At 36.6% G+C, this 20632-nt stretch overlaps 1 protein-coding gene across 6 annotated transcripts in view; it reads left to right on the top strand.

Moving 5' to 3' along the window:
* The window catches only part of RIC8B (RIC8 guanine nucleotide exchange factor B), a 92395-nt gene that overhangs the window by 12744 nt on the left and 59019 nt on the right, over window positions 1-20632 (top strand). For all 6 annotated transcript variants that reach the window (XR_009054571.1, XR_009054570.1, XR_009054569.1 and 3 more), the window contains exon 3: window positions 18001-18609. Coding sequence is in view for 3 of the 6 variants with exons in the window: in XM_057740554.1 (XP_057596537.1) it covers window positions 18001-18609 (609 nt within the window). In the remaining 3 variants the exon portion in view is untranslated. The remainder of the gene's footprint in view (window positions 1-18000; window positions 18610-20632) is intronic.

Below are 20632 nucleotides of genomic sequence, written 5' to 3'. Positions count from 1 at the left end.
TATTATTGTGGATGATATTTTAATTTCTCTTTTCTGTATTTTGAACTTTTCTGTTATAGTAGATTATAATAAGAACATAATAATTACATAATATATGTGATAATGTATTCTTTTATAGTAGTGTGATTGGGGGCATAGGCAAAGACCAATATACTTTTTAATCATTTATTTTCTCTAAAATTGGGCCTTTGCAATTATCTTACATATTCCTTTTGGGGAAACATAAAAATGTTATTAGGTTTGGAGATAGTATCACTTGTGGAACCAGTTTATGGAGTGAAATAAATTTATTTGAACACAAAAGTCCATTTTACCATTTGAAATATTTCTTCTTTTTACTTTTTTCCCAAAGTTGGATGTACTTGGCATATTAGTAGAGATCTCTGTAGTCCACAAATATTTTTTCAGTAATTCCTGTGTGCCAGGTCCTGTGTTAGGCCTTAGTTCCTAAGTTGGCTATTTTCCTATGGTGTTTGGTTTGGCGCTTTCTCAGCTACAGATGCATACTGAGGGTTGCCATTATGGACTATAGAAAATGAATGGGTAATTTTCCATATTAGAGTCCCCCAAGGAAAATGTGCCAGGATAGAACCATCAATCCTATACTGTGAATCCATGCTTAGGAATAGCTTGAGGCATGGATGCTTGTTTTGAAAGCCTTTTACACTTAGTTTAGTCATTTGAAATTGTTAAACTCCAATTTTCACTAAAACAAAATGAGCTTTGTGTGTCTTGCAAATTTGACTCGAATTTTATTTGATGTCTTCACCTTAGGGAATACTTTGATATACGATGCAAGTACAATTCTCATTTAGAAACCAATAACTTTAAAAATAATCCTTTTTAACATCTTGATTTCTTTAAAACACACAAACACACACACTACTGAAAGTGTTTTAAGACTTTTACTTTTTAAAGTTTATGTCCAGCTGGATCTGGCATAAAACTTGACCAGAAGGGCTGAATTATATCATAGGCCAGGATGAATGCCTCACAGTAGTTCAAAAATAAAACAATTTAAACTTAATTTCAGACTCCATTTTTTTATTTTAGATGTTTTGCCAAGGTATTGAAGGACTAAATGTAGGAAGAAAGAACAGCACTTCTGATTTAGTAAGCCATAGATGTAGCAGTCCATACGTGATCTCTGTATGAATCACTTTTTAGGATTTCTGCCTGGGAATGTTAAGAGTAGTATCTCTAATTTGCACTTTAGGGTTTCAGATCCTTTTTCTCATATACAAAACTCATCAAGAAGTTCTGCTTCCAGCCATTACAGTGTGAGAGCTTTATGGACCTGCTCCCCAATGAAACTGGTTATTTTTTTAAAAAAGCAACCATTTATAGTCTCTTGAAATAGTCCTAAAAGCATGCAGTCAATGAAGGAATGCTTATTCAGGAAAATCTACTAAAACTCAGTCAGAAAAGTGAAAGTCTGTGGTATGTGAACTGAGACCTGCTCCCTCTCTCCCCACTCTCAGTGGAGTGAGATGGAAACTCTCCTCCAAACTGATGCAGCCAAGAACACAGAGCTCCCACTTCCCTCTGCTCTCAGTTAAAGGCTATCTATGCAGTAGGGACAGGGGTAAGGTCAGCATTTCTCATCCTGCCTGAGCTACTTGTCGCTAGGACAAAATTCTGGGTAGGTATAGCTGAGAGGTGGGGTCTCCCTCCTTTCACCCAGTCCCCACTCATGGGACAGAGGCACTCTTGGGTAGGGCACCATTGAGAATACTGGGGCCCCAATTGTACTTGCCCTGGCTGATGGGACACAGGTTCCACCCTGGGAGAGGTGAGCTGAGGCGTTCTGGGGCTGCTGTTCCCCTGTCCTCTCCAGCTGAGCTCTCAACGTGTCACCCAGAAAGAAGAGCTATTGTCTCTGCCCTCAGCATCAGAACCAAGGAATTTTGCCCAGAGGAACAAGCAGAGCTTTTAACAGTGAGCTCTGAATCTCTCCCCAAAGGGACCACCTTAATTTGCAACAGTGTAAAGTTCCTGCCTGAAGGTACATGTTGTGGTAAAAGGCAATTGGAAGGAGACTGACAGATTCATTGGAGATATTGGGCTACCAGAAGGCTAGCTAGTTTGCTAGAAAGAAAGTAGGAAAGACAGCTAGGAGGAACGCTCCTGTAGTTAGAACAAATCTTAAATACTTACCTTAGGAACTCTCTCTTCAAAGGAGCCCTAATAAATTGGCTCAGTTTGTAGAGCAATTTATGCCCCAGGACATTGTTGAAGACAATAGATCAATCAGCCTGCAGTTAGTGGAGCTTAACAGCTGGGTGTGGTCAGGGAAAGAGAAAGTCAAAGAAAGGCCTGCCAAAGCCACTGTCATCCCAGGATAACTGTGGCATACGAAAGGGTGAGCCCCATGAGGAGCTGCATCTGCAGGGAGGAGAAGGAAAATATACTTAACTAAAATAATTCATCCAGTCACTGAGCAAATAAAAAAATAACAATAGCAAATCTTGGAGGGTATGAGCATTACCCAGTGTTGATATGTTATCTAAACTGTCCAGCTTCAAAAAAAAAAAAAAAAAAGGAAAAGAAAGAAAGAAAAGCCACGCAAAGAAACAGGAAAGAATGACCTATACGCTGGGGGGAAAGCAGGCAATGGAAACTGCCTGTGAGAACAACCAGATGTTGGATTTAACAGACAGTCTTCAGAGTAGTCTTTATAAATACATTCAGAAAACTAAAGGAAACCATATTTAAAGAAGTAATGCAAGGTTTGATCACAACATCACATGAAATGAAGACTATCAATACAAAGATTGAAATTATTAAAAAAAAAAAAAAGAACCAAATGGAAATTTTGGAAATGAAAAGTACAATAACTGAAAAAAAAAATTACTAAAGAGGCCCAACATTGGGTTCAAACTGGCAGAAGAAAGAATAAGCAAACTTACAGATAAATCAATAGCATATGCAAGGTAAAGAAGTGAGAAGAAAGAGTAAAGAAAATGAACGCCTCAGAGAAATACGAGACAACATTAATGTACCAACATGCACATAGTTGGAGTACCAGAAGGAGAGGAGAGAGAAAAGAGAAGAAAAAATATTTGAAGAAATGATGTCTAAAAACTTCCCAAATTTATTGGAAAACATCTGCATATCCAGGAAGCTCGATAATGTCTGAGTAGAATAGCCTCAAAGAGATCCACAGACACATCAGAGTAAAAATGCTGAAACTCAAAGACAATGAGAAAATCTTGAAAGTAGCAAAAGAAAAATGAGTTACCACTTACAAGGGAACCTCAGTGAGATACACAGCTTACTTCTCGTCAGAAATGTAGGCCAGAGGCAGTGGAATAATATATTCAAAGAGCTCAAAGAAAAAAACTCAACCAAGAATCTTATATCCAGCAGAGCTATCTTTTAACAGTGCACGGGAGATAAAGGCATTTTTAGATAAATGAAAAAGTGAATTTGTTCTAGACCCACCTTACAAGGAATACTAAAATTTCTTCAGACAGAAAGCAAGTCACCCCAAACGGCAATTTGAATGCACACAAAGAAACAAAAGAGAACTAGTAAAGGTAATTATGTAATTATAAAAGGGAATATAAGGACTTCCCTGGTGGCACAGTGGTTAAGAATCTGCCTGCCAATGTAGGGGACACAGGTTCAATCCCTGATCTGGAAAGATCCCATATGCCATGGAACAACTAAGCCCGTGCGCCACAACTATAAGTGCTTACAACATGGATGAACCTTGAATACATTATGCTAAGTGAAAGAAGCAAGACACAAAAGGCCACATAATGTACAATTTCATTCATATGAAAAGTCTAGAATAGACAGATCTGTAGTGACAGAAAGTAAGTAGATCATTGGTTTCCCAGGGGCTAGGACAGGGGGGGAATGGGGAGCTACTGCTAATCGGTATTCGGTTTCTTTTTGGGGTAATGAAAATGTTCTAAAATTAAACAGTGATGATGGTTGCACAAATGTGAATATACTAAAAACCAATGAACTATATACTTTAACGGTAAACTTTATGATATGTAAATTATATATCAGTAAAGCTGTTATTAAATACTACATGCCCATCATCATTCCAAGCACTATATGAATATTAACACATTTAATCCTTAACAACAAAGCTATAAAGTAGGTACTATTATCTTACTTATTTTACAAATGAGGAAACTAAGGCACAGAAAGAAATTACTTGCCAAACTAGTGAAGTAAATTACTTGCCTAAGTAAAGTTGGAGGACATGATTTAAGCCTATGCAGTCTGGCTCCACGGCCCTTGTGCTGCACCATACTGCCACTCATTAATAATTGAATTGACCTGTTGGATAGCTTTTGAATCGATTCTGTTTTCTGATTGTAGGCATCCAAAATTTGAGATTTGATGCAGAGCATAAACAAAGGTTTGACACTGAGCTAATTAAAACCATTGACAGGAAACAGAAGCACATGATTTGCAATATGAATGGATAGGATAACCAGTAAGGATATCTAGTGTCATCCCTCCCTATAAGCAGTACAGTACTTGACCTATAGGATTTAGGCATGCTGCAGATTTTTTTTTACGATTATTACTATTTTTTCTCCCTAAAATGTTGGGGTTTTTTTCCTTAGCAATTAGCTCTTCCTTACAAAGTTTGACCATTTACGAAGGAAAATGGAGAATATGTACATCTTTGGCTAATTAAAAACTCTTAGGACCTGAAAGAGTTCTTGGCTGAACAGACATTTCCAATGTTCCCAACTTCCCCATTTATAAATGAAAAACTGAGAGGCTGACTTAACCTGAGGTTACAATTAATGAATGGAAGATCTGGGACTCAAATTAGGTCTCCTACCTCCTTTTCTACCTTCAATTATCATCGTTGTGGGGCAGCTCCTCAGAGAACTTACAGTATAGTAAGGGATCCAGAATATCTTCCAGTATAGTGATTCCTTCTAAGGTCTCTTGCGCTGAGGGTAATCATACTCTGACTGAATACTTGCAGTAATGGGAACTGCACAGCAGCAACTCTGCTGTTAGGTAACTTTACTTGTTAGAATGCTTTTACTTGTATGAACTCTTAATCTGCTTTAGTTGATCCTCCTACTTTGTCCCTCTCTGCCTCCGCCTTTTCCACCATTTAGCTTGTCTTCTGCCTCCTTTCTCCTGCTCCATCTCTTTCACTTTTCCCCCCTACTTATTGCCCAGCACTCTCGTCAAGCTTCTTTATCAACAAGCTTTCTCTGGCTAAATTCTCTTTGTGTAGTTTATTCCTTTAATCTTTTAATACACAGCTTAGACTGCTATACATTGAAATACATTTATATTCCTTATTCATTCACTTTACATATGTTTAATCTCCCTAATATTATAAGGAACTCGAGTCATGTGTTGTTTTTTTTTTTTACCACATACAATAGTGTTATTCACCAATAATAAAGAATAAATTACTGATACAGGGTTCCACATGATGAACCTTAAAAATGTTATTCTTTTTTTTAATGTGCTTTTATAGCCCCCCAACCAAAATAAACTTTTTGTCACTTGGTTAGAATTTATTTCTCTTGAATAGTTTGCATGTACTTGAATTTTAAATTGGGAGCATTTTAAGTTATGTGCCTGTATCAGGGCTATGCACATAAGTGCTCAGTAATGAACTCTATAGATTCTAAATGGACACTATAGAATCTATAAAATTATACAGAATTGCAGTGTTATAACATCAGCACTTTCCTTTTCAAGGGGCTTTGTCAATAAATGGAAAATACACATGAAAATTTTCTAGTCCTATTGTGCTTGTGCAGAGTGTGCCTGTTAATGTTACTTGATCTGTTTGTCCATCTGGCCATCTTTATGATGTAATGTGCATGGGCCTCTATTCTACCCCAAGTACTATGCTGGAGATTTTTAACTATATCATCTCATTTAATATTTATAGGCCCTAGATGTTATCCCTATTTTTAGAGATGAGGAAATGAGGCACAATGATTTCAAAAAATTTGCCAGGATCACATAGCTACAAGCTAGTGTTTGCACCCAGGTGCTTTTTTTACTTCAGTTGTACTGTTTCCCAGTATATAACTTGTAAAATGCTTTACACCTTACAGTATGTTGTCTCAGATGCTATCCATATTAAATAATATAATATTAATAATATAGATCTTTCACGGTAACCCTGTGGAATAGATATTTTTCTATCTTACACCTGAGGAAAGGCTCCAGATACAAGTTCAGAAAATAGTAGAACTGGGAATTAGAAAAAACCCAAACTATTTCTCTGCTTTTTTTCCTGCTGTACCACTGGTGTGTTCTTGTGCCTTTGAAGACCTCTAAAATCTCAAGTATCTCATTGAGACAACGTAATTCTTGTCCCTATTCTCGGGTGTCTTAGCCTGTTCATGCTACCATGAGAAAATACCAAAAACCGGGCTGCATAAAAAAAAGAAATTTATGTCTCACAATTTTGGAGGCTGGGAAGTCCAAAATCAAGGCGTTGGCAAAGTAGAATTCCTTCTAAGACGTCTCTTCTTGGCTTGTAGTCAGCCGTCACCTTACTGTATACTCATTTGACTTCTTTGTGCAGAGAAGGGAGGAGGGTAGAGAATGACTGAGCTAGCTCTCTGGTGTCTCTTGTTAAAGGGATACTAATCACCTAAGACCAGGGCCTCTCCGTCATGACCCCATCTAACCTTAATAACCTCTCCAAAATCCTGTCTCCAGATACCATCATTGGGGTTAGAGTTTCAACATATGAATGTAATGGTGATACAAGCATTTAGTTCATAACTTCAGCTTACCATCAGAGCCCTTGACACTCTTCTATACATGCCTGGGCTACTAGAGCTGAGAACTAGGGATTTAGAGATAGAGTAACTAGTTCAGAGTGAAGAGTTGAGAGTTGTGGAGTAGATGGCATTAGAGACAAAGTAAGGAAATTCCAAAGAGACTGTATGTAGGAAAGACTGTGATACACTTAAAAAGGCAAAAAGCTATAGAAATCCATGGGACCAGGATCTATATCAACCACCAAAATATGGCGTATACGTATATGACAAAGTGTACAACTTCTAGCCTTGTTAGTGTACTACATAATCAAACTAGAACTCGGCTAAGAACTAAATAAAGATTAAATAATGTTCCCTTATTTGACAAGTTAAAATGCAACAGGTGATAATACTTCAGTATTTATCAGTATATTAAAATACTAAAATATGTTTTGCATAGGTAGTGGAGAAGAGGGCTTTCTGAAACATAAAGACCCCTACTTAAGTAGTAAGAGAAGCAGAGTTTGCTGGTACTGTATTTGAAGAGAAATTAAAAGTTTTGACCTGTCCATTTTTGCCCTCAGTCAAGAAAGGAAGGGCAGCTGATTGGTTTTTAAATTTTCATTTACACCTAAGCTGTCTTTCCCATCTGTTAATGAACTCTTGATGATACGTCATGTCTTTCTCAGGATTGCTAATTAGCAAAGAAACTAGAGCCAAACTTACATAATTGTTGTTACTCTGAACTCTCTTTTCAGTCTTTTGGCAGGATCACCATGATATAGAACATAGCCAGAAGGATTATATTACTGAAAAAATGTACATGTGCAAGAAGGGTAGCTTAAGGTGAACTTTATGAAGTGAGATAAAAACCTCATTCACAAGGACAGTATCCATTAAATAAAAAGTGACAATTACTATTGCCTCCCATACTACAAGTAAGAAGAAAACCCCAAAGTGTGTATAGTATTAAACTAAATTTAAATGAAACCAGCTGCGTCAGTATTCATTCAGAAAATCTCATCATTAGCTTTTTATAAAGAAATTCCAAATTTGACCTCCAGAATCCTCTCTAACCTTTCTTTAAAGCACATTGTAGAATCCTGGCAGTAAGTCATTGTTTAATGTTTTTGTAAAATATAGTTTTTTAATAAGTCTGTCTTCTGGAACTGACAGCATTGTTCTGTTGATTATAGTAAGCTTATTTTAGAATGTAACACATCTGTTTTTTTCTGTCTCGCGTGAGCGTGTGCACACACACACACATACACACTCAACATTGCTGTACACAGAGGGCAAAAGTTTAGAACTATCAGATTTAGGTGGCTGACCTTCAGCTCCAGTTAAGAACTAAAATTAGATCCCGTGGAATATATATCCAGTGACATCCATCAGAGAAGAGTGTAGGCATAACCTTGAGAAGCCAGGGAGGCATCATTCAAGGGATCCTGTCTTAACTATAAAATTGCTTTCACCTTTGAATTTTCATCTTAAAAATCCATGTGACTTTTTGTGTTGTGAGTTGTAACACATTTGTTTATTTTCATGAGAAACTTCCCTACCCCACCCTTGATAAATCTCTTAGTAAAACAGTGGTTAAAGAGGATGCACAAGGATTGTCCTGTGACTTTAAGTATCCCTGGCACTGTGCCGTATCTCCCAGATGAATGTGCCTATTTTAAGAGCAGGGTCCTATCCCATCACTATAGGAGCACTGGTTGATTGCAGTGAGAGCATAAATCAAGAACATGTGGTTAACATTGTAGACATAATAGACAAGAAAGTACGGGTGGGTGGGGAATCCATTCTTACTAAAGAGAAAGTGGTAGACTGTAAGGGATAGGTATTTCACTCCCACTACAATAGAAGAACAGAAACATTAAATGAGAAGTAGAGCCATGTTTAAGGACTTAAGTCTGTTTATTTAAGGAGAAAAAAATCAGTCCTCAATAATTCCTTTCACAGACCTACCTTATCCCAGAATTGCTTTGAGTGTTGGAACACTCATTTTTTATTTATTTCATCACCAGATATCAGTAGAATGAAAAGAGAGTAGGACTGGGAGTCAAATAATAATCTTAGTCTGCTTTCTCATTGTAGCTTTCTATGCTACCTTAAGCAAATCATTTAGCCTCTTTGGGAGTCAGTTTTCCTATCTATAAAGTAAATATCCCCTAATCCTGAGTATGTTATTGGGTATTATTTTCTGAAAGGATTCTATGGTCAAATAAGTAAAGGAAATATAAGCTTTAAAAAATTAAACAGGTTTCTTTTCCATAGTTCATATGAGAATCTTTATTTTAATAAGCCTTGTAAGTATCCCAGACTTATTCTCTCACAAAACCCATTTTTTTAGCAGAACCTTTTGCACTGCTGGTGTTTGTTGATGTTAAGTCGTCATTATAGCCCTTTATAACTCTTAATATTCTGATTCTGGAAACTACACTCATTTTGTTTGGCTCTTTGACTCTTTTCTGGCCTGTAGTTATCATAGGGTTACGGCCAAGTTGAACTCACTGCCTGTGCTATGTGTGTACTCTCCCCCTCTTTCCAACTTGAACTGGAAAGTTATTGCATTTTCCTGTTTCTTATAAATAAAACAGACATTAGTGCTTGTCTTTTGCAGTGTTCACTTTCTCTGTTCACTTTTGTTTCATTTTTTATTTGGTTGTTCAGTCATTGGGCCATTTTTATTCTAAATTAATTTATGAATCTTTACCTTAATTTCACCAACTAATAGTAAAGATTTTTGAAAACCTCTGTACATTAAATCCTTTTGATAAGCACTGATGTTGGAGAGAAAACTAGATGTCAAATATACATGTAGACTCATTATTTCAATCAGAAAAACAAGCCTCCTTCAAGATACTGCTATTGGCTGAAATCTTTAATTAGAGGTCTTGTTCTTAGAAATGTACAGTTTTGCCTCTTACTGTATACTATCCTCTCATTTAATAAACAGCACTGTAATACATAGGGTATTATCCCATTTCACATGTAACAAACCTTATGCTCAGAAAAAACAAATTACTTGCCCAGATCTCACAGGTAATTAATAGCAAAGTGAAGTCTGTCTGACTTGGCAACTCGTATTCTCTATTATACCATGTAGCCTCTTACTAAAGTGTATGGTAATACTATATATAGCACATACATTGTAGTTACTATGGTAAATAACATTTATTGAGTGTTTATTTTATTATAAGGCAGCACATATACATTATCTCGTTTAATTCCCCCAACAACCCTATAGATACTGTCATACCCATTTAATCTTGGATTTATTAAAAGGACACTTGTTGTATTCTTAATGAATGAATAGATGAACAAATGAACAACTGAACAATGAACAAATGACCAACTTGGCACAACCAGGCCAAGTTGTTCTAACTCTTGTTATTAGATATAGAGAGTAGTTGCTTAATCATTGAGGTAAAATATAATTTCTGTTACTTATGAAATGATGGTATAAGAGGTTCTGTATGGGGCATTGATGTGGCATCATATTTCAAAGGTCCATTCTTATTTAAATTTGAAGCTAAGTTGTTGCAACGAAGGGACCCCAAGAAAGAAGTGAAAGGTTTATTACCTTTCTAAGTAACAGTTCTGAGGTGATCAACCATGCAGATGAGTAGCTCTGCTCCATGTGTTTATTCAGTGGCCAAGTTTCTTTATAAGTTTGTCAAGTCATGCTTTACCATTGAGTGTTGTTCTGGCCTATGCTGGGCTGCTAATTCCAGGTTCTGGGCTTCAGAAGGGGACAAAAAAAGGGAGGAGGCATGCCCGCTGTCTTAATGACCCAGACTTGAAAAGGGCATACAGTGTGTCCACACACATTCCATTGGCAAGAACTCAGTCATATGGATTTGAAGAAGAGCTGAGGAGCGTGCTGTGGGTAGGCAGCCATGAGCCTTGCCACAGTTCTGTTACTATTTAAGAAAGGGAGAATGGATTTTGATGGACATCTATCACTTTTTACCACAATGCCTAACAATTAAACAAAGTCTTAGTAAGTATATTTATGAGGCTTTATATATTATTTCCTCATTAGTCTGGGATCTGAGTTTTTCTGCCTTATTTACTTGAAGAAAACTTATACAGGATAAAATGCACTCTCTAGAACAGCGCTTCTCACAGTATTTGTGATGAAAGACCAAGCTTTTTGCTTGTTAATTTTTCCCTAATTTGTGTTAGACCAATACTTTTAAAAATACAATAAAAATGAATCAGTAAAGAAATAATCACATGCTTGGATGTCATAGCAAAGTCAAATTACTGAATACATACTTTCAACTTTTTATACCTATCTCAACTTATGTACCTATCTCAGCATGGTCTGGTAACAAACAGTTTGTGAATTGGCACCAGTCTGCAGATACTTTTGAGTAGTATTTGTCTAAAGTGTTTTCTGACTACCTCTTTTGGGTTGCCAGAGTACTATAGACTAACTATGATGTCTGTATTACAAGCAAAGACATTTTCTTTGTATGTAAAACTTGACTTTTCTCTTTTTTTAAATATTTTTGGAAATCACCTTTTAGGACAGTATATAAATCATGACAGATCATTTGAATGCTCACATACATGTCATAGCATGTTTTACTTGTTTCATAGTTAAAGCCAAAACTAATCCTAGTTTTACAGATTCATAGTGAAAAGCCTACTCTTCTGGAGCTGGAAGAAGGTTGCCTTAGAGAGTCTTAATGCATGGTGTAGAGGAAGAAGAAAACCTAATAAACTGACATGCTGAAGGTCACAGTTAGTAAATGAGAGGCAGCTATCGTACAATCATGGACTGACAGTGGAAATCACACTGGAGTAAGATGATCTGGGTTGAGTCCTGGCTTTCTACTTCTTAGTTAAGTGTCCTTAGGCAGTCATTAAAAGAATCATATAGTAAACGTTCAGTAAGCATTCCTTAGATTGAGGAACATATGTGAAAGTTTTTTGTAAACTATAAAGCACGTAAGCAAACAATATTACTGTAATTATTAAAATTAGGAAGTCATCCCTTCTGATGCTAAGTCCATTGCTTTTTCTGAACTGTGCTGTATTTCATGCTAAAGACCTATTGAGAATAGGAATCATTTAATATTGCATCAAGTTACAATTATGTTTATAAGGACTCTATAGCAATGTGTAAAATGCTTATAATTACATTAAAAATTAAATTTAAAAGACCGGAAACAAAGTTGTATATACATGATGATTGTGACTGTGTAGACTGAAGTAATATGCATGTTACTGATACTCAAGTAGATTGACTAAGATAAACCCTTCTGTCCACTGCATACAAAATATACTAGGTAGTATAATTATGAATATTTTTTCTATTTTCTTCAATAGTTTGGTGCATTTTACATTTTAAAGAACATGTATATTTAAGTAATTTAAACTCTTCAGGAAAAAGAACTTTATATGAAGACACAATTTCTGCTGCTCATGGGGCAAACCTCCTACCAGTACAATCACAAGAATAGCCCTTAACTACTTCTCTCTCTCCTTCTTAGAAAGGAGAAGTGTCAAGGCAACATTAATAGACTTCTACTAATGCTTTAAATTCGGGAAACTTCTTAGTAAAGTCAGTTGATATTTTGGGTACTTACTTTGTTCTAGTTGCTCTGTGGAGGGCTATAAGGATTATGAAGAAATAAAACATAATAATAGTCACAATCCAGAGAGTGCTTATTATGTCCCAGAGTCTATTTCACAACAGCCCTCTGAGATGTAAGTGATATTATTCCCATTTTACAAATGAGAAAGTGAGGCTCAGAGGAGTAAAATAACATGTCTGAATCACACTGTGGTGAAGCTGGGTATTAAACCCAGGTTTTTCTGATTCAAAAGCCACTACAGTACATTTTCTTCCCTCATAAAAGAAAGATGTCCTTTCCACCTTCAGAGAGCTTTTAGTAGTTGAGGCAAACTCATAAAAAGAAAACAGGAAGAATGTACTAAGCACCAATGATTGCTACAAATTTTGGTTTGGGTGTTCCTTGGAGGGGAAGAATATTGGGGGCTGTAGTGTTAGGAAAAACTTTATATCAAAAATTAATTTTAAGCTTATCTTTGGAGAATGGTTAAAACTTAGGTAGTAAAAAAGAGGGAGAAGGACTGATGCATATAGAGAGGAGATGGTAAGAAAACAAAAAAGCTCTATATGAGATAATTTGAAAGGAATACAGCTAGAGAGGAGGGTTTGATAGGGGAATAGTATGAAAGAGAAGACTCAAAATAGCAGGTTGTAAGATCTTAAATGCTAAGCTGAGGACTTTGAGATTTTTTACCTTATAATAATATATAAATGATAACCAGCACTGAACACTTAGCACATTCTGGGCATTGTTCTAAGCACTATACATGTGTGATATCATATAAGTTATACAGTAAATGAGGCCCAGAGAAGTAACTAACTTGCCAAGGTCACACCATTAGAAGACAGTAGACGAGCCAACCTTTGAACACAAGAAATTTAAATCCGGAACCTTTGCTCTTAATCACAACTCTGTTCTGGTTCAAGAGTCCATGGTAAGTTGAACAAGTTTCAGGCCCAGGACCACTGATTTTAAACAAGTAATATGCTTCACACCTCTACTGATTTTTAACATTTAAGGAAGGTAATGTGACCAGATAATGACATCCCATTCCTATTCCTGCCACTTTATACATCTTTAGGACAATTGAGGAAAAGTTAAGGTGTTTGTACTAATGGCTTTCAGCTCTGCCTACTTTTCTGTGCTTATCTATCAGCTACTCTCAGTTAAACCCTGGCCCCCAACATCCAAGTTATGTCAGTCCATTGTTAGCTGTAGTTCAGTGGTTCTCAGAGTGTGGCTCCTGAATCAGCAGCAACAGCATCAACTGGGAACTTGTTAAAAGTCCCAGTTCTGGCCTCACTCCAGACCCACTAAGTCAGAAACTCTGGGGGGTGAGGTACAACAATCTGTGTTTCAGTAACCCTCACCTAGAGAGTATCATACTAAGTAAAGTAAGTCAGAAAGAGAACGACAAATACCATGATTCACTTATATTGGAATCTAAATGCAACACAAATGAATGTATCTACGAAAGAGAAACAGACTCACAGAAAACAGATTCATGGTTGCCAAGGGGGAGGGTGGTGGGGAGGGAAGGATTGAGAGCTTGGGATTAGCAGACAAACTATTATATAGAGGATGGATAAACAACAAGGTCTATTGTATGGCACAGAGACCTATATTCAATATCCTGTGATAAACCATAATGGAAGAGAATATGAAAAAGAATATATATATATATGCATATTATGTGTGTGTGTGTGTGTGTTTATAACTGTCACTTTGCTGTACAGCAGAAATTAACACAACACTGTAAATTAACTGTATTTCAATAAAATTAACAACAACAGGTAATCTTTTAGGTGATTGTGATGCATGCTGAAGTTTAAGAACCACTACTGTAGTATACTCTAGGGTTTCCATTCAGGAGCAAACTACCAAAATTTTTTAACAATGCCTGGTATTAACACTGAGAATCTCGATTGTGAGTCTCTGCTGCTGGGTCTTGCAGTCTAACTTTATGGAAATAGCCATGGCTACTAAGCTAATGAGCATTTTAAAAGGGTTTTTCCACAGCCTCTCTGAAATAATTATACTTTGTGAACATACCTAAGCTGTGCTTTATGACTTTAGTTATTCCTGAAAACCTTACCTCTAAGTGAAAAGTTTTTAAATCAGAAGATATTTCCATCAGTTCTAATGGAAAAAAATTACGTGTTATCTAAGATAACACATAATTATCATGGTTATCTAAGATACCAGAATAGTTTTCAGATTAAAAAGTATATCAGTTGAACAGTGATAACAAGTTTGTATAAATAAATACTTTGAAAATAAATAAAAACAGTTTGTACTTAAAATGTTATGTAATGATGATTTATTGTACTTGCAAAAAGAGGAAGAGAAGACTTGATAGTGAGAGCTGGCTGGTGGTGGAGGAATACAAAAAAGTTATTCTTTGGAAGGGGCTGGAGAGTCAGGTGGTTGACTTTAAAGCAGGTAATCTTTGGGAGTTTGTGGTTTTTTTGCACTTAAAAAACAGCTATAGCACACCTGGGCCAGCCACTGGGCTAGAGATGAAACATAGCCTTTGTTCTTAAGGAGCCTGGAAAGGAGTAAGATGCCCCAATAGCTCACTCTGTAAAAAGGAACTAAGTGCTGTTGGAACTAAGTGCTATATAGAAAGGGAGCAAGGGAGGAAGTGGCTGGGGAGTCTTCTAGACCCCTTAGTCCTCAAATTAAACCTTAGAAAAAGATGGGGTTCTGACTGGTGGAAATGGGGACAGGCAGGCCATGCTGAGGGAATGGCAGGAGAAAGGTTCAGGACATATGGTCAGGGGATTGGGAGTCCATTTGGAGCACTTGGAAAAGAAAGAAGAGGGAGGGTATGTGTGTGACAGAGACAGCAGTAGGAGAGGGGACACTGAGCTTATTTCTGGGACATTCTGTGGGCAGCAGGGAGCTATGGAAAGTGTTTGAAGAGAGCAGGGAATGTTTTAGGAAGAGTAAAATCAACTAAAGAAAATAGTTATAGCACAGGAAGATACCATTAGGGCAAAATAAAGGTGAAACAGGAGAACCTTTGAAACATAGAAGTCATGCATGCACTCAACAGATTGAGGTAAAGAATGCTACCTCATCAGTGTTCTTGCTTGGTGTTCGTATGCAAAGCAAAACTTTTCTGATTCATCCAGATGTGGTACGTGGTTTATTTGCTCTTTGTTCTTTATAATATTCTCTGAATAGAAATGATCGTATGGAGTACAGCAATGAGTGTGTCTGTTAAATATCACTTCTTTTGTTTTGAGTATGTCTTTGATTTTTTTTGAAGTTGTAATACGAAAAAGGGAAGGGTTCATTGTCCAAGAAGTGGTATTACTTTTCAAGAGACATTATAGCAAAAAGCTACCTAACAGTTGTCACGTGAGGCAAGTCTGTGATGAGAAATGACATGTTTACAAACAACTGTGATTGAAAACTGCTTAAAACAGTCTCGGTTGCTGATCTCCTACAAGCCTTTAGATGAGGCAGTTTTTAACTATAAATTTTGTTGGCCTCTCTCATCTCTTTTATGTAGCCTTCTTATGTCCCAGAGTTTAACAGTCCATTTGGTTTATAGCCTTGGCTATTCCAATTTGTATTCATACTTTGCTTTTTTTCTTTCTTGAGTCTGAAGGTGAAGGAAGAAAGAAGCTGTATTACCCACAGACTTTTTTTTGGATTTTATTGTTGCTATTGTTTTTGGTTTAGAAAGAAAAGAGCTAAAGATTTCTGTGTTCTATTAGATATGTAGAACTCCAGATTCACATATATGATATTTTATAATACCTTATTATGTATTTCTTAAACAGGAATGTAGATAATTTCCCTGTTGCGTAAAATTGTGTGGGAGCAAAGGTTATTTGACTCTACCACCCAGGAATATACCACGTAGAAAACAGTATGTAGAAGGTACTTTTTTTTTTGTCTCGGATGTGAAAGATCTGAAATTGGAGAAAATTTCCCATTTTATGTATTTTTAATAATGGGCACATTATACTTCCCCCACCCCAAAACTGCATTCATGAAAAAAATGCTTTAACTGTGATATTAAAACATTAAATGGAAGTCTCTTCTAGTTATCAGATATGTTAAAGGATAGAGTTTTTTTGTTTTGTTTTCTTTTGGCTGCACTGGGTCCTAGTTCAGCATGCGGGATCTAGTTCCCTGACCAGGGATGGAACCTAGGCCCCCTGCAATGGGAGTGAGGAGTTTTAACCACTGGGCCACCAGGCAAGTCCCAGGGATAGTTTTTTTAGCTTGTTGGATTAATTTCCTTCCCACCTCCATCTAGAGAACATAGTACATTTAAAATTGACATCTCCATAGCTGTTTGACTCAGATATACTGGGAAGATGCACATGGCCTGGGATTCCTGCCAAGATAATAATGCTTGACCCACATATAGCCTCTTTTTAAAAGAGTTAAAATCTGATGATAGGTTAACAGAAACTTTGTGAAACTTTGTATTGGTCATAGTTGTTGTTGCTGTTGTTTTTATAAAATGTAATGGGTATAGAAATGGTCAGCAGTGGAATGGTTATACCTGTTTGCTGCACATATAAGGTGTGAGCTTCAGAGACCCAGATCTGCAGTTTATGGAGAAGAAAGCTGGACATTAAGTTTTAAGAGAATTAATAGCGGTTCTTACATTTGGCAGTGACAAGTAACTGTTTTTCAAAAAATTTAAGACAGAGAGCACTTTGGGTCCAAATAAAGAATTGTTTCTTAGATAGTGGTAGCAAGATTTGGAACCAGGACTACTACATATATTTGTGTAATCTGTGCCCCACATGAAGGGAACAAAGGGAAGCTAAGATCCTGCCCACACTCTCAGCTTCCCAAGCCATGTGTCCTGGCACAGGGCTGCCCAGAGGAAGAGGGCTTTTTTGTAATTTGTCCACCCAGTAGGAATACTTTTTGCAGTTAGCCTGGAGTGGGACACTTTTTTGCAGTTGACTCAAAGGCATCGTATGTACCAGCTGAGCCCTCTTTGGAACCCAACACTTAGAATAGTTTTTAGCGGCGTTGTCACTAAAGATCTTCTCTGGGGTCATTTGATGATTAAATGTTATTACATGCTAGCTAAAGAGAGTTCTAAGGTTTATAAAACATGGGACTACTGCAGTAGTACTACAAATTCAGAAGAAATAGCACAGCTGAAACTGGGGAGAAATGCAGACTTCTTCAGATCTTTTTATAAGAGCCTATACTTGTAACCAGTTGTGAACCAGTTCTCAAGGCATTAATCTTTATTTCCAGGAAGGAAACAGCTATGATTCAGATGATTACCTTCCATCCTGATAGTATGTGTAGTCTGATGTTAAAAATTCATTGAGAACAAAGCTACATAAGACTTTTGAAACTAGTCAATTTACAAGAGAATATGTGATTTTATAGAAAGAATATTGGGCTGGAAGTTAGGAAATCTATACTCTACCTGTTGGTAATCCACTAATTCACCCTGGCCCCATACAAGTAACTTAACCTTTCTGGCCCTCCATTTCCATATCTGTAAAGTAAAAGAAGTACACCAAATATTAATTCTCTTTCAGTTATAACATTCTGTGACTTTAAAAAAGTAAAAATCTTTTCTAGCCAGATCTTGAACTGCAATTAAATACATTGATAGAGAAACATTCTGTTTTAAATCACTTAAGCCAAATAATGATTTTTTCATACTCATTCTTGTTTTTCAGAAACTCTGTGAAGGCATATTTAAAGTCCTTTTAAAGGACATCCCAACAACATGTCAAGTGTCCTGCCTGGAAGTTCTCCGCATTCTCTCCAGAGACAAAAAGGTTTTAGTTCCTGTAACAACCAAGGAAAATATGCAGATACTGCTGCGACTAGCCAAGCTAAATGAGTTGGATGATTCTTTGGAGAAGGTGTCAGAGTTCCCAGTTATTGTGGAGTCATTAAAATGTCTTTGTAATATAGTGTTCAACAGTCAGATGGCACAGCAGCTCAGCCTGGAACTTAACCTTGCTGCAAAGCTCTGTAACCTCCTGAGAAAGTGCAAGGACCGAAAGTTTATCAATGACATTAAGTGCTTTGATTTGCGTTTGCTCTTCGTCCTGTCACTTTTGCACACCGACATCAGGTCACAATTGCGCTATGAGCTCCAAGGACTACCACTGCTAACCCAGATCTTGGAAAGTGCCTTTAGCATCAAGTGGACCGATGAATATGAATCGGCCATAGACCGTAATGGACCTCCTCTCTCACCTCAGGAGACAGACTGTGCCATTGAGGCCCTCAAAGCTCTCTTCAATGTGACAGTAGACAGTTGGAAGGTGCATAAAGAGGTAAGGTTGAGAAGAGTATTCTTATCTACTTGGAATTTCATTGGTTTGGGGTGTCCTTAGAGCTGCCTGCAAGGGAGGAATGCTAAGTAGGGAAATGGGAAAAGTTTCCAGTTCCCTCATTAATCAGTTATATGACTCAAGATACATTTCTTAACCATTGTAACTCTTATTCTTTCCATTTGGGTAATACTTATCAGAAAAATAGGGTGAAGATGGACTCCTGTTTCGTAAGATGCCAAATACAGTTCTTTTTCTGAGTTGTTTTATCATTCTTTTTATTTTTTTAAGTGCCTCTTTCAGGAACAAGGTTTAATTGATAAGATTTGAAGGGAAACAAAGCAGTGTGATTCATAAAGGTATAGGCATTTTCATTGCCTACAGTTTTAAAGAAACATAAAGATATTCAGGCAAGTTGAAATTGATCAATCAGAATTGATGTCTGCTCAAAAGAATAAAAGGCCCTGTGTTTATCACCTATCATCCTAGTCTCCTAACATGTTACTCTGTGGTGTTAGATAACTGTCAAAAGTGTAGGACTACAACTCGATAGCCATGCTTATACACAGTCCTAGAAAACAAATATAATTATACCAGAATATGGGAAAGGCTATTTTAAACCACTTGACTTATTTCTAGATTAAGATCCTTTTCTGTGGCTTGGACCTTCCAGCAACCCAAAGTGAGGCAGATTTGATAGTTTATATTTGAGTACCCACAAGAACAATATGCTAAACAAGAAGCTTAGTTTAAGGAGGTCAACAATTTTAAGGAAAGTGAACATAAACTTTTTCCCTTGCTTCTAGAATCTTAACATTTCACATTTACCCTCTCTCTTTAACCTTAAATAACTCACAAAATTTAGTCTCTTCCTTAAAAAAAAAGAAAAAAGAAAGAAAAGAAAAGGAATATTTTGGTGCCAGAGCAAATTATCTTTTCTGACAATTGACTTTAGGACTTAGGCTAACATTTTGCTGTGTCCATTTGAAGCAGTTCTCACCATGAATAAAGATCTGTTTTTGCCAGCAGCCTACTTTGAAAGGATTATCTCAGTGCAGTGCTATAGTAGAAGTATGCAGGCATCTGAGTTTTAAAGTGCAAATGGGTCTATATTTTGAAACCAAATATTTGAAGATCAGTTCTAACAGCTGTTTTAGATGACTGTAGTATGGTCAGCTTTTCCTGGGACTTGGCAGAAAAAGATGTGGAAAGCCCACATGCTCCATTTATGCTTTGAAACCAAATATTTGGAAGTATTTAAAATGTTATGTCTCTATGCTTATTTGGTGTCTTCTATGGTTATTTTTCTTACACTGTTTGTTTTGGTGTTTTTAAGTTCTCCATTTAGTTAGAAGAGCTCTTCTGAGACTGTTGGTTTGCCATTGTTGGAGCCCCTGTTATTTAAATTGTGCCCCAAATAGTAGCTTACACTGTTCAGATTCCTGACAGAAACGGTTTATAGTTCAGTGGCTACGCATCAACATAGTATGGAATGATGTGTAATAAATATCAGTATATTGAGATTAGCCCTAATTAGTGTGCTTCAATAATAATTAATAGCAGGGCTGGAGGAAGCTTTAGAAAATATTGAAGTGGCAAATACTTATTCTGTATTATAGAATGTTTATTTTCCAAAAGGATATGTGATAAAGGATCAGTGGTCCTGAAGGAGGCATCTCAGCAGACCTTTTGTGAGTCATGGATCACTTGATACAACCATTTTAAAATGTGCCTAGTTAATATGACCCTGGGCTATTATTGAAGTTATCAGAAATTGTAAACAGTATTGAAAATAGGACCTTGTCGACCCATTTAGGCAAGAGGGTGGGAAAGTTTATTTTAAACCATTTGAGTCTCCATAAGTCTCTAAATTCAAATTTTAGCAAGCATTTAGTCAATCATTCAGTAAGCAAATATTTATGAACAATTGCTAGGTATTACGCTAGGCATTGTGTAATATATTGGCAAATAATACATATAGTCTCTGCAGACTTCAGTTTTATTGGTGATACAGGTAATAAGTAAA

The sequence above is a fragment of the Hippopotamus amphibius genome, chromosome 7 (assembly GCF_030028045.1).
Source record: "Hippopotamus amphibius kiboko isolate mHipAmp2 chromosome 7, mHipAmp2.hap2, whole genome shotgun sequence".
Lineage (NCBI taxonomy): Eukaryota > Metazoa > Chordata > Mammalia > Artiodactyla > Hippopotamidae > Hippopotamus > Hippopotamus amphibius.
This window is presented reverse-complemented; position numbering and strand designations above follow the sequence as displayed.